Genomic DNA, 12,748 nt, shown 5'->3' on the forward strand with positions numbered 1-12,748 from the left:
CGAAAGTGGGGACCACTCACACGGCTGCAGGAAAGGAGCATATTTGATGGTGTTGGTGGAAGGTGAGCAGTGCCTGTCGGACGCATGGTAGTGGTCATTACCGGGCTTTGGGAAACAGCTTTAGGGACCACCGCGGGAGACATACGTAGTGTGTGTACTGCGCGCTTGGTGAGTGAGCTGCTTTTCGTATGTACAGGTGGCGCAGCTGCTCCATTGCGTAAAGAACTGAGCTTTTGCCCTGACCTGTTTGGCTCAGTGGATAGAGTGTTGGCCTGCGGACTGAGGGGTCCCCGGTTCGATTCTGGTCAGGGGCATGTACCTTGGTTACAAGCAAATCCCCAGGTGGGAGTGTGCAGGAGGCAGCTGATGGATGTTTCTCTCTCATCGATGTTTCTAGCTCTCTATCTCTCTCCCTTTCTCTCTGTAAAAATCAATAAAATATATTTTTTAAAAAAACAAAAAACTGAGCTTTCAAGGTGAAGCTTGCCGTGGTGCCCCTTTCCTGTAGCCAACAGCATGAGGTGTGCACGCTCCAAATGGAGAAACGACCCCTGGTTCACACCCTGAGGACAGTACCTGTGTCCATGGGTTATACATGTATGCATACAAGTTCTTTGGCTGATCACTTCCCACCCAGCATTTTCTTCTTGACCATCGCTCCAGTGTCTACTAGTAAAAGCTGCTACAGCTGGTTAGGCCCTCAGCCCCTAAGGACAGTACCTGGGGACCTAACCAGCTGCACTAAATTTCAGACATTGGAACGATAGTCAAGGATAAAATGCTGGGTGGGAAGTGATCAGCCAAAGGACCCATGGACACAGACACGAGGGTGGTGAAGGCCTTGGCGGGGGCGGCTAGAAGGGGTCAATGGGCGAAAAACGGGGACATATGCAATGCTTTCAACAATAAATATTAAATTTTTAAAAAATCAGAATTAAAATAAGAAAATACTGTGCTGTTAGTTCCTTTTCTGCAGATAGTTCACCTACTTTTACGCGCTGATTTGAAAAATAAACACTATCTTAGCCAAAAACCCAAGGCAGAAACAGAAGCAGGAATAACTCTGTTGGGTTCTTTTGTGAAGTTGCTGTGACAGTCGGTCTGGCCGTGTGGCGTTTGGTTTCTCTCTGGCTGTAGGACTCCTCTCTGTGAGTTTGTCACGGGCAGGGGTATGCTCATGCCCGCGCTGCTCCCATAACAGCGTTCTGCACACACTTCGAGGCATGGATCGCAGGCGCTGCTCTGCCTTCCAGGTAGTTTTTGTGGGGAACATGAGACTGTGCGGTCACACTGTCGTCTTCCTTTTCCTCAGCCTGGTAGTGGCACCAATGAAGAGCCTCCAGCATCTGTAACAAACGTCCTGGACCCGGCACAGCACGTCTGTGAGAAAATGGCCCAACAAGCCAACCTCGGGGAGCTGCTCTCCATGCTGGACTCCCCCGTGCTGAGCGTGCGTGATGACGTCACGGCCGTCTTTAAAGAGAACCTCAATGCTGGTGAGCGAGAGCAGGTTGTTTCAGCTCGTCTGCCAGTGGGCAGAGAGTGACCTAGAGCGACCAGAACCCTGCAGCTCAGCTGTGCTTTCCCTTCTCAGGAGCCTTTACACACCAAGCGAGAGCTCCCGTAGGTGGAGCCACTCAAGTGTGTGTCCAGCTTCTCCTGGCAGAACATTCAAATGTGCACACAGACACAGATGCGAGAATCCCATCGTGAGCCCCACGCACCCAGCACCCAAGTTTCTGCCGTTCTTTTTCAAAATATATTTTTATTGATTTCAAATTAGAGGAAGGGAGAGAGAGAGAGAGAGAGACATCAATGATGGGAGAGAATCACTGATTGGCCGCCTCCTGCATGTCCCACACTGGGGATCAAGCCCCAAACTTGAGCATATGCCCTGACCGGGAATTAAACCGTGACCTCCTGGTTCTGTTCATAGGTCGATGCTCAACCACTGAGCCACACCGGCCGGGCAAAATGAATTATCTTTTGTAATTAAAAAAAGTAATAAAAAAGAAGCTAGCATTTCATGTGCTTATATGGCTATTTAGGCCAATAAACTTGGTGTTGTCTTACAGTTAGACAAGTGAATGTAGTGAAGCAGAGATAGAGTGCTTCGTACGACTTTGGGTAACGTGTAGAGAAACATTTTCTGGATTTTGTGACAGGCAGCGATTTGAGGTAAATTTAGAATGTCAAAGAAAGTGACTGAGAACCCCCCTTTCTTTCTTTAGACCGGGGGCCGATGCTTGTGAACACCTTGGTGGACTATTACCTGGAAACCAGTTCTCAGCAAGTATTGCACATCCTGACTACCTTGCAGGAGCCACACGATAAGGTAACTTCAGGGGCAGAGTGGAGCGTGGGAGATGTTCTCCTCCACACCCATGTGCAGGCTCCGGAGCTCCCCTCCCCCCAACCTCTGCCGCCACGGGGCCTCGTTCCCAGGTGTCACCATATGTAAAAGTCACCCACAGGACCTGTGTCTCCGGAAAAGTTTACAAAGTGAAATAAATTCCAGAAGCTTTTTAAGATCTTGCTGTTTAAAAAAATCCTGGAATCCCAATACTAGAATGGTACAGGGCCACTTCAGTTCATAAAGTGCCCCTTGTGAAAGCCGGGCTTTGAGTCAGGTTTTTCAGCTTCTAATTAACCTGGGGAAATCTTCAGTGCAAACTAACGGGGCTGATGGACGAGTCCAGCTTCCCAGCGCTGGGAGGGCCCTTAAGTTCTGCTTTTGCTTTATGTTGGCCGGTGGTTGACAGCTGGCAGGGCACCGTGACGGCAGACTTTGGGGCATCTTGCGGTCGTAGGGAATATGAAGACCGTGCCGTCTTATTCTTTCACTCTGGGCTGAGTTTTAACTTCCGCTCCTACCTGATCTATATTTGGGGCCAAACCCGGCGGCCAGGCTCCTGTAGCAGTAAGCGAGCTTCCAGCAGGGCCCGCACCGCTTCAGCCCCGCAGGCGGGGGCCTTGGTGATGGTAAGAGGTGGCCTGTTTGTGCCTCGGAAGGAGGGCCTCCCTGCCTCCCCCGCAGACCTGTGTCATGGGACCTTTTTCAGGAAGTGCAGGCTGTCCTCTCAGGCCAGATGGGACAGGGTTTTGTTTGCCAACATGGTTTAAATCTTGAAGTTGACCTCTTTACCTGTGTGTACATGTATCCGAGGGTCTCCCTGGGTTCCCTTGCCCCCCGACCCCCCAGCTTTACTGAGATACGTTTCCCTGTTCTCTCACACTTCTAGCATCTCTTGGACAAAATGAATGAATATGTGGGCAAAGCCACCTCTCGGTTATCCACGCTGTCGTTACTGGGGCACGCCATCCGGCTGCAGCCGCCCTGGAAGCATAAGCTCTCTCAAGCACCTCTCTTGCCTTCTCTGCTAAAATGTCTCAAGGTACGACGTGTATAAGAACGCGAGCGAAATGGCCTCGTGCGTGTCGTTTCTGAAATGTTGGGTCCTTCCAGGAAGCGCGCTATTGTAAGCTGAGAGTTTGGAAACTCCAGGCGTTGGGGGTTTCTCCGAGTGCAGAGTTGGGCTGAGTCGTTCTCAGGGCATCACTGATGTCCAGTAGCTTTTGCCCAAGCAGATACGGTGACGTTTCAGCAGGTTGGTTCTCTTTCCCAAGCCTCTACGATGCCGTCCTTGGTGAGCCTTCCCTCAGGTGAAAATATGCCGGCTTGTCTTTGGGAATCCCGTTCCCAAGCGCCTTTTAGCTAACGGAGTGCGGGCTCGCAGGCCCGTCGCCATGGACACGTGGCTGCCACGGCTCCCACCGGTGCTGCTGGCCGCTCTCTGCTCTGGCAGCGCCCGCAGTGTTCCTGTGCAGAGTCCCCCTAGAGAGCCTGATGGGTGGGGTGCGGCAGGGCTCGCTGGGCCACGCAGGGCTCTCTGTTCAGTTCCTGGACTTGTTTCTGGCGGTGAAGTAGGAAACGGGGTTCATGTGAGGTGCTCGCTCCTCCCAGAGACATGATAGTAGCGGAGTGTTTACCGCGGGCTCGTCTGGCACAGCACCTGCAGAGGGGCTTGTGACTCTGCCAGTGGGGGGACTGGCGGCTTTAGGGTCCCTGAAGGTGGGTCCCAAGGAGTCACATTGACAGGGTGTCATAAAAACATACGTGTGGTATTGGGGGGAAATAGGAATAGTTTTACCAACTTACTGCATTTTTAAATCTTCACCCAAGGATGTTTTTATTGATTTTTAGAGAGAAAGGAAACGAGATGGAGAGAGAGAGAAACATTGATTGGTTGCCTCTCGTACATGCCCTGCTGAAGCCCCAATAGGGTATTGAGCCCGCAACCCAGGCATGTGCCCTGATCGAGAGTCACACACAAAACTTTTTGGTGTATGGGACGATGCTCAACCCATCAGCCACCTGACCAGGGCAATAACTTAATTTTTTAAGCTGTTGGCTGATGAGGTTATAATCCAGTTTTGAGGCACCCTATTTAATTCAGAGTCCAAAACTACTCATCTTTTCCAAAAGGGTAAACCTTGACAATTACTCTTGGGCTGTTACCCAAGCCTTCAGTTAGGATGTTGTATGATGAGGGTTCATATTTTTTACCGGAATTCATACATTCTCCCAACAGCATTTTATACTCGTATCAGTAGATGGCTGCCATCACAAAAGGGACGGGCTTGATGTGAAAACTAAGTATATTTAAAACTTCCTTTCCAGACGGATAGATTTCTTTTTAAATAGGAATAATGAGTGTCTTAGCCTCCACGGGAGTCTTGGTTACTATCTTGTTGCTTAAATCTGAATTCTAGTCACTTGGCAGACAGCCTTGATGTGGTCACGGGCCAGGTGCTCAGTACCCATTGGCAGCGGTGTCTTTATCAGCCCACAGTGAAGGACTCTGTGCGGGTTGTAGACAGGGTCAGAGGTCACCATATCGCCTTTTATTGGCTGGTTTCTAAATACTGTGAAGGTGAGCCGTTAAGGACTCCTGGTAGTGCTAGGCTTACTTCTTCTTAAGTTCTACTTTGTTGTGATCCTTTGAAAAAGTGCATGACTTGTCAATGTGGAGTGGTTTTTTTAATTGACTGTAAAAAGGTAAGCATTTTAGGATTTAGTTGCATGAACAAAAACAGCTGCATATCCCTGTTCTGTTAAAAAGTAGCCTCTCCTGCTTCCAGATCCTGCTCCCGAGTCCTCGGGCTTGAGGAGTGGGCATCGCCCACCCAGGTTAAGCTCCTCTGGGCTGGGGGTGCCTGGTTCCGGCACCAGCTCCTGCAGCCGGGCTGTCCCTCAGCAGCTCCTGTGGAGTCGGCTGTCTGCTGTCCCTCCAAGCCCCGAGGGCCTTAGGGGCGGGGCTGAGTCTGAGCGAAGCTCTCATTGGGCCCCGTGGTGTGCAGTCCTGCCCCTGACGGGTGTTTCTTCTTCGCAGGTGGACACTGATGTCATCGTCCTCACGACCGGCGTCCTGGTGTTGATAACCATGCTGCCCATGATCCCCCAGGCAGGCAAGCAGCACCTCCACGACTTCTTTGACATCTTTGGCCGCCTTTCGTCGTGGTGCCTAAAGAAACCAGGTAAAGACTGCGTACCTGCCGGGGGTGAGCGGTAAGGGAAGATGTGTCGACTTCTGTAGCTGGCGTGGGTGTTGTCACCAGCCAGATGAGGAAGTAGCTGGGGGTGTCCACTGCCGGCAGGACCAGATTGTGTGCGATGCCTTTCTTCCATTGGCTTAAAGGCTTCCCCCTCCGAGAAGCGGAGTGGCAGGAGGTAAAGCTCCCTGCCTTTCGGTGGCCCCTGCCGGAGCGGGACATTCTTGCCTCAGTGCACTGGTCTGACAGGACACAGGCCCTGGCTCTGTTCCCGTGTGTGTGTGGGAGGAGGGAGGGCACTGCACGTCCCACCCGCGTTCTCGTTCCACATGCAGTGGACTTGGGAACCTCAGCAGGCAGCCCGCTGTCAGGGCGCCTCCAGCTGTGAGCACGAGGTGCACCCTGAAAGGATGAGCCCTGCGGCTACGGCACAGCCCTGGGGCCCAGGATGGGGTCGCCTCGGGGGCAGGGTGGGCTGCTCGCTCAGGAGGCCTCTCTGTCCACGTGGGCTTGCGGCTCCCGGCGGCCCAGGCAGGGCTAGGTTAACTACATTGTCCTCCTTCCACTCTCAGCTCTGGTAAAGCGAATGTCAGGACAGTAGCTGAGACTACTGCTGATTTTAAAAGGTTCTCACACATTTGGTCACAAATGTTTAAGCCTTGCTGGGCACCACGCGCAGTGCGAGCACTGAGGACAGAGGCGGCAGGCGGTGCCGTTGTCAGGAAGCAGCGGAGCCAGCGGGGGCAGGAGGCTGAGCGGTGTTGGGCCAGCAGCTGTCCCAAAGGCGGCTCGGTGTGGGAGGCGCCTGGGGTCCCTTTGGAGGGATGACTGGAGAGGAGGCAGCGTTAGCTCAGTCAGACCTGAGGGTCGCTCCGCGTGGAGGGCATGTATCCAGGGGCCATAGGAAGCCACCGGTGGATTTTCGGGGGGGCTGGCGTGCTCACACTTCGTTGTAGAAAGCCACTCTCACTCTCGGGGGGCAAAGGGGAGGGTCCGTGAGCAAGGAGTCAGGCGGCCGCTTCAGGCTTGTGTCTGGTTGAGGCTCCTGGACACGCTCCTTTCCAGGCCACGTGGCGGAAATCTACCTGGTCCATCTCCACGCCAGCGTCTATGCCCTCTTCCATCGCCTCTACGGGATGTACCCTTGCAACTTCGTCTCCTTCCTCCGCTCCCACTACAGCATGAAGGAGAACCTGGAGACCTTTGAGGAAGTGGTCAAGGTAAAGGACGGCCATCAGCCAGGCGGCACTTACTCCTTTGTATTAAACGCTGGAGGGGAATTCTGAAAAGATAACCCTCCCCCAGCCCAGGGCCTCACCCAGCCCTGAGCAGCCTCGGGCTGCCCTCTGCCTGGATGGGCTTGCCTGTCGTGCGCTGTGTGGCCCTGTGACGGGCGCTTCCCTTCACACGGTGTCCAGGCCCCCTCCCCGCAGCATGCATCAGTACTCGCTCTTTTACTGTCAAATACTGTCCTGGTGCGTGGCGATAGTTAAGCCTTCCATTTGTCACCCGGACCCTTCCAGCCAATGATGGAGCATGTGCGGATTCACCCGGAACTGGTGACCGGATCCAAGGACCATGAACTGGACCCTCGGAGGTATGGAACCCCTGGATAGTCCTCAGCTCTCTGGCGAGATTGCCGTGGGAAGGGGGGACGTGCGCTTGAGAGGTCACTGGGGAGTGTGGGTCCTTCTGCTCGCGGAGGCAGTCCCCAGAAAGGACTTGTGCAGCAAAAGCTTCCGGTGCGTCTGAAACACCCCGAGCAACAGGAAATGGAAATCCCACTGGGCAGCGCAGAGGCCGCTGCAGTGCCCCGGGGCGTGTGGCCGCAGCCAGGGGGCTGGGGGAAGTCGGAGGGGGGGAGGCTGGGCCCCTGGGTCCTTCCTTCTGCTCCGCCAGGCGCTCCCTTCCTCTGTGGAGAAACAGCCTGCGCAGTTCCTGATTGGAGGATACAGGCACGCCGAGGGCCGGGACCAAAAGCGGGGAACGGGGTGGAACTCTGCTTCCCGAGCTATGAGAAGGTCCTCTCCTTCCGCGCCTTTCCCCGCCGACAGCCAGCCTGTGCCCAGGCCGGTGATGCCAGTCCGCAGTCACCTTAAAGCAGCTCCCTGTGAGGTGCACAGAGAGAAGCACAGGACGTGTGTGCAGCGCGTAGTAATAACACGGGCAGACTTCCGGGTCGGGGTCCTTCTCACTCGGCAGTTAGGAGGTGTTGTCCGGTGCCCCTGCTCTCAGCGCTGCTGTGGACACAGGGCCGCTGGCCTCTCACCCTGTGTCGGTGGGTGTTCTCGGGGCCTGTGGAGTCTTTGCTTTGTTTTCTGGGATTTCCTAGTGCTGTCCCTTGGTGAGTCTGTTCTCATTGTTCGGTCTGGGAGCTCTGTAGGTTCTAGGAAACGCTCTATTTATGCATGATTTCCTTGCCTCCATCGTGTCTGTCTTTTCCTACGGCTCCTGGCATTGAAATTGGGACCCCAACACGGTTCTCTGCTCTTTTCCACTCGCCTTTCTGCTCTGCCCTCTTGTTTTATTCCCTGAAGATGTCCTATCGTTGGTTTTTAATCCTTCTGTTAGAGCCTTTGCTCCCTCCATGTTCTTGATACCTGAGAGCTGTTTCAGTTCCTTGAATGCCCTTTTTTAAGTGGCCTGTTTTTGTTTGTTAATTGCTAAAGTAATTCTTTATTGTTGAATGTATTACATATGTCCCCCTTTTCCCCCATTGGCCCTCTCCAGCGCCCCCCAACCCCCGTTTTTGCTTTTGGATGCAATCTCTCATGTCTGTGAGAATGTGGAGGGTTGGGTTTTAGGCGGTTGTACAATTGGATGTGTGTGGTCAGTCTATTAACTTGGAAGCCTCCTGGGTCAACTTATAGAGCCTCCCTCACCTCGATAGGCAGGGGTTATCTGGCTTTTGAAGAAAGCTCTAACTCAGAAGGTAAGACACCAAGGTGAAGAGAAGGTAGAAGCAGTGAGCAGACAGAAGCAGCAGGAAATGTCAGTAGTGGCCACGAGGAAGGGAACAGTCCCACTAAAGAAAGACGCCTCAAAAAGGAAAACTGAAATCCAGAAAACACATGCAGTGACAGCGGGAAGGTAAAGCCGCGCTGTCCCAGGGAGCAGAGTCTCAGGGCGGAGAGGATCAGCCGGGAGGAGGATGGGAAACAGACCGTCCGTCCAGGAGCCCAGCGGCCAGACGGAGCTTTAGACAGAGGGACAGCTTGTTGGGGGACAAACTGTGGAAGAAATGATAGAAGAAAATTTCCCACGCAAGTACAAGTAATACAAGAGAATGCGGTCATTGAAAGACATGCATTTCCGATCAGAGGAAGCTAGTGTTCAGCTTAATCGATGTGGAATTTCATGACGCCAGAGAGAAACCTTTTAGAGAAAAACAAACCAAACTGTAAGGATCAGAAATTAGAATGGCTTTAGCTTCTGAAACACCTTCAAAACGAGGGGAAGGGTTTCTTCCCGGCCAGATTGCCTGTTGAGTGTGAGACGTTCTCAGATATGCAAGGACTCGCATTTGCCCCCATAGGCCCTTCCGCTGAGCACTGAGCACGGGTTTCAGCAGAATGCAGGCGAAGTCCAGGGGGCTGGGAGGGATTTCTCAATACTACGCTGACTTTAAACTGTCACATTTCATTGACTCTAAGATGCCACTGACCAACAGGATGTACTTGTATTTTCTTAAGCACACCCGAGAAAGAAAGAATCCCAAATACACCACATGTGACTGGTTAGTGGCCAGCCGTGGGCAAACTACGGCCCGTTTGAAATGAATAAAACTAAAAAAAAAAAAAAAAAAAGGACCGTACCCTTTTATAATGATGTTTACTTTGAATTTATATTAGTTCACATGAACACTCCATCCATGCTTTTGTTCCGGCCTCTGGTCCAGTTTAAGAACCCATTGTGGCCCTCGAGTCAAAAAGTTTGCCCTCCCCTGGGTTAGCCTGTGCTTCCCAGTTTCAGAGAGATTACAATTGAAAAGTCCCTTTAAGAATCAAGAAGTTACTGTAAGTGCATCTGTTACTGTGGTTAAAATAAAACATCCCTGCGATACGCACTTCATTGTCTTCTCTGAGGTCAGTCTCCTCTGTGTGCGCATGTGTCCTGACTCTTGCTCTCTCACGTAATCACTTTCCAGCCGCTGAGAATGTGGGGAGGAGACTAGCTCCCCTGCCACAGGTGTCACAGGCTGCCCCCGAGACCCTCACCTGCTCCTGACCCAAGAGGCTGCATGGGGACCCCAAGGCCCTGCCTCTAGGGCAGCTGCCTGAGGCCCCACAGCCCGGCTCTGTCCTGTGTGTGATACCACAGTCCCCCATCTCAGCGATGCTGAGCGGTCTAGAACCATTGCGTAGGGAGGATGTTTTCCAGGGAGCCGTGGTGCGGCTAGTGCTGCTGGGCTATTCTTTGTAAGCTTCGGAACACGGGCTTCCAGGGCGAGAGCCTCTGTGGGGGACTAATTACTTAGACACACCGAGAGCAGAACGATGTGGTCCCCAAGGAGGACCGTTATACCTGAGCAAGAAAACGCGTGAGCTATTCCCCTTAGTGCATTTGGCAAACACTGACGAAGTAAGAGAAGGAAAGGAACACACTCACGTCTTGTTCTTCTCATTTGAATTATTAGTGGGAGCGTATCCGTTTGTGTATCTCTGCGTAGTTTTTTTTTTTTTTAAATATTTTTTCATTGATTTCAGAGAGGAAGGGAGACGGGGAGAGAGATAGACACATGAGTGAGTGATGAGAGAGAATCATTGATGGGCTGCCTCCTGCACGCCCCCTGCTGGGGATTGAGCCTGCAACCCAGGCATGTGCCCTTGACCAGAATCGAACCCGGGACCCTTCAGTCTGCAGTCCAACGCTCTATCCACTGAGCATTTTGTTTCCTTTACTCATGTAAGATTATATCCTGAGCATTTGCTGTCAATCTTTGAAAGCATGATTTGTAAAGCCAACTTTAGTTAGGTATAATTTAGATACATTAAGTTCATCAGTTTTGTTAAGTTTTGACAAAAGTCTCAATCGCAGTAGAAGAATGTTCCCTCGCCCAGGAAGCCCCTTCCAGCCCGCCCGCCCTCTTGGCGACTGCGACCTGCTGACAGGGTCAGTCTTTCCCCTGCAGAGTCTCTGGCTGGACTTCGGGCTGCTTTCTCCCTTCTTCCCACCGCGGGCTGTGCTGTGCTGTGCTGTGCTGTGCTGAGCACCGGTGTCCTTCGCCACGTGTGTCTCTTTCCGTGGGCCATGCTCTTAGCAGAACTGTGGCTCCCAGATCAGCACCCTTAGACGCGTCTTTACATTTCCTTGTGGGCTTTCTCTAGGGTTGAGACTTCTGCGCCATGTTTGCACGGAGGATGGTTTAGACCAGGGGTGGGCAAACTTTTTGACTCGAGGGCCACAATGGGTTCTTAAACTGGACCGGAGGGCCAGAACAAAAGCATGGATGGAGTGTTTGTGTGAACTAATATAAATTCAAAGTAAACATCATTACATAAAAGGGTACGGTCTTTTTTTTTTTTTTTTTTTTTTAGTTTTATTCATTTCAAACGGGCCGGAACTGGCCCACGGGCCGTAGTTTGCCCACGGCTGGTTTAGAACCCCAACGCTTTGATAAGTGGCCTTAAGTCATGCTCAGCTACCTGGCAGTTTCCAGGCCTCCCTGACCTTTGATTACCTTCGTTCTGAAGGAGATTTTCCCTGGTGACTGCTCTGCATAGTTTGTGTTGTGTTTTGAGGCCAGGCCTAGTCTTCTGTTGATGAAATTTTGCTTTCAGTGTAGTGCCTGGTAAATTGATATAACCACTTTCAATGGGGAGGATATCGGTTTGTGAAATGAATGCCTAATTTCTGATCAGTACTTCTTGGGTTGGTGTGTTTCTGCCTTGTTCTTTGCTAATCACGGGTCAGTGGCTGGCTGGAGTTAGCACTCTCATGTATTTAACTAAATGGATTACAGCTTGCATTTCTTGACTTTCTTTGCCTTTTACAGGTGGAAGAAGTTAGAAACCCATGATGTTGTAATCGAGTGTGCCAAAATCTCTCTGGACCCTACAGAAGCCTCGTATGAAGAAGGCTATTCTGTGTCTCACCAAAACTCAGCCCGCCTTCCCCCTCGTTCAGCTGACGTCACCGCAAGCCCTTACGTGGACACACAGAATAGCTTTGGTAGGAGGGACTCTGGTACTTCTCTGCCTCCCACTTTGGCCCTAGAAAGCATTGTTGATTTTTGTTGACTTTATTTTTCTTTTCCTAGAACAGTGATGGCGAACCTATGACACGTGTGTCAGGTGACACGTGAACTCACTGTTTTGGTTGATTTTTCTTTGTTAAATGGCATTTAAATATATAAAATAAATATCAAAAATATAAATCTTTGTTTTACTATGGTTGCAAATATAAAAAAATTTCTATATGTGACACGGCACCAGAGTTAAGTTAGGGTTTTTCAAAATGCTGACACGCCGAGCTCAAAAGGTTCGCCATCACTCTCCTAGAAGAAGACTTAGGTCAGCTCCTAGGAGCAGTTTCCCAAATATTAAAACTTAGAATTTGCCTCCATTTCTGCTGATTAATTCCTCCTTCAAGTGTAATTTAGGCCCATGTCCTTGGTCTCCTGCCTGATCATGTGCCAGCAGACTTGCTGTGTCTGCGATGCTTAACAAGGAAAATGGGTTTAAGTATGTGACTTCTAGGCTCCTGTGCATAAGGGAGTCTTCCTGCCTCTCCGACACGTGGGAGGCCCTCTGGGCCGCAGCACTGCCGTGTGCCCGAGTGCACGGTGTGGCATTGGGGTGCTGCAGAGTCCAGGTTGCTCGGCAGGCAGCCCCCACCGAGGCATCGTCCGGCCTCGCCTTAGGTTTTCCTGCAGGCCCTCCTGCACTCATCCCCAAAGAGCACTGTGGGGTGTTCCTTGCCCCCAGGGTGTCAGGGCCCTCAGATTCTCTTTAAGTGCAGGGAACTGAATATCAGAAGTTGAGAAGACGTATTTTTTAAACAAATTTAATTTGAGAGAGAGAGAGACACCGATGCATCATCCCACTATCCATGCATTCATTGGTTGCTTCTTGTATGTGCCCTGACTGGGGACCAACCCCCGTTGGTGGACACAACAGTGCTTCAACCAGCTGAGCCACCCAGCGAGGGCGAGGTGACCAAAGCGTTTTGTCAGAATAACCAGGCCGCACACCGA

At 51.8% G+C, this 12,748-nt stretch overlaps 1 protein-coding gene across 1 annotated transcript in view; it reads left to right on the forward strand.

The window, feature by feature from the left end:
- The window catches only part of TSC1 (tuberous sclerosis 1), a 36,081-nt gene that overhangs the window by 11,482 nt on the left and 11,851 nt on the right, over positions 1-12,748 (forward strand). The window contains exons 3-9 of the mRNA XM_015567799.1: positions 1,313-1,496; positions 2,232-2,335; positions 3,243-3,395; positions 5,394-5,538; positions 6,619-6,773; positions 7,077-7,150; positions 11,549-11,762. Of these exons, the coding sequence (XP_015423285.1) occupies positions 1,391-1,496; positions 2,232-2,335; positions 3,243-3,395; positions 5,394-5,538; positions 6,619-6,773; positions 7,077-7,150; positions 11,549-11,762 (951 nt within the window). The 5' untranslated portion in view covers positions 1,313-1,390. The remainder of the gene's footprint in view (positions 1-1,312; positions 1,497-2,231; positions 2,336-3,242; positions 3,396-5,393; positions 5,539-6,618; positions 6,774-7,076; positions 7,151-11,548; positions 11,763-12,748) is intronic.

Source organism: Myotis davidii, unplaced genomic scaffold (genome assembly GCF_000327345.1).
Source record: "Myotis davidii unplaced genomic scaffold, ASM32734v1 scaffold651, whole genome shotgun sequence".
In the NCBI taxonomy this organism is placed as follows: domain Eukaryota; kingdom Metazoa; phylum Chordata; class Mammalia; order Chiroptera; family Vespertilionidae; genus Myotis; species Myotis davidii.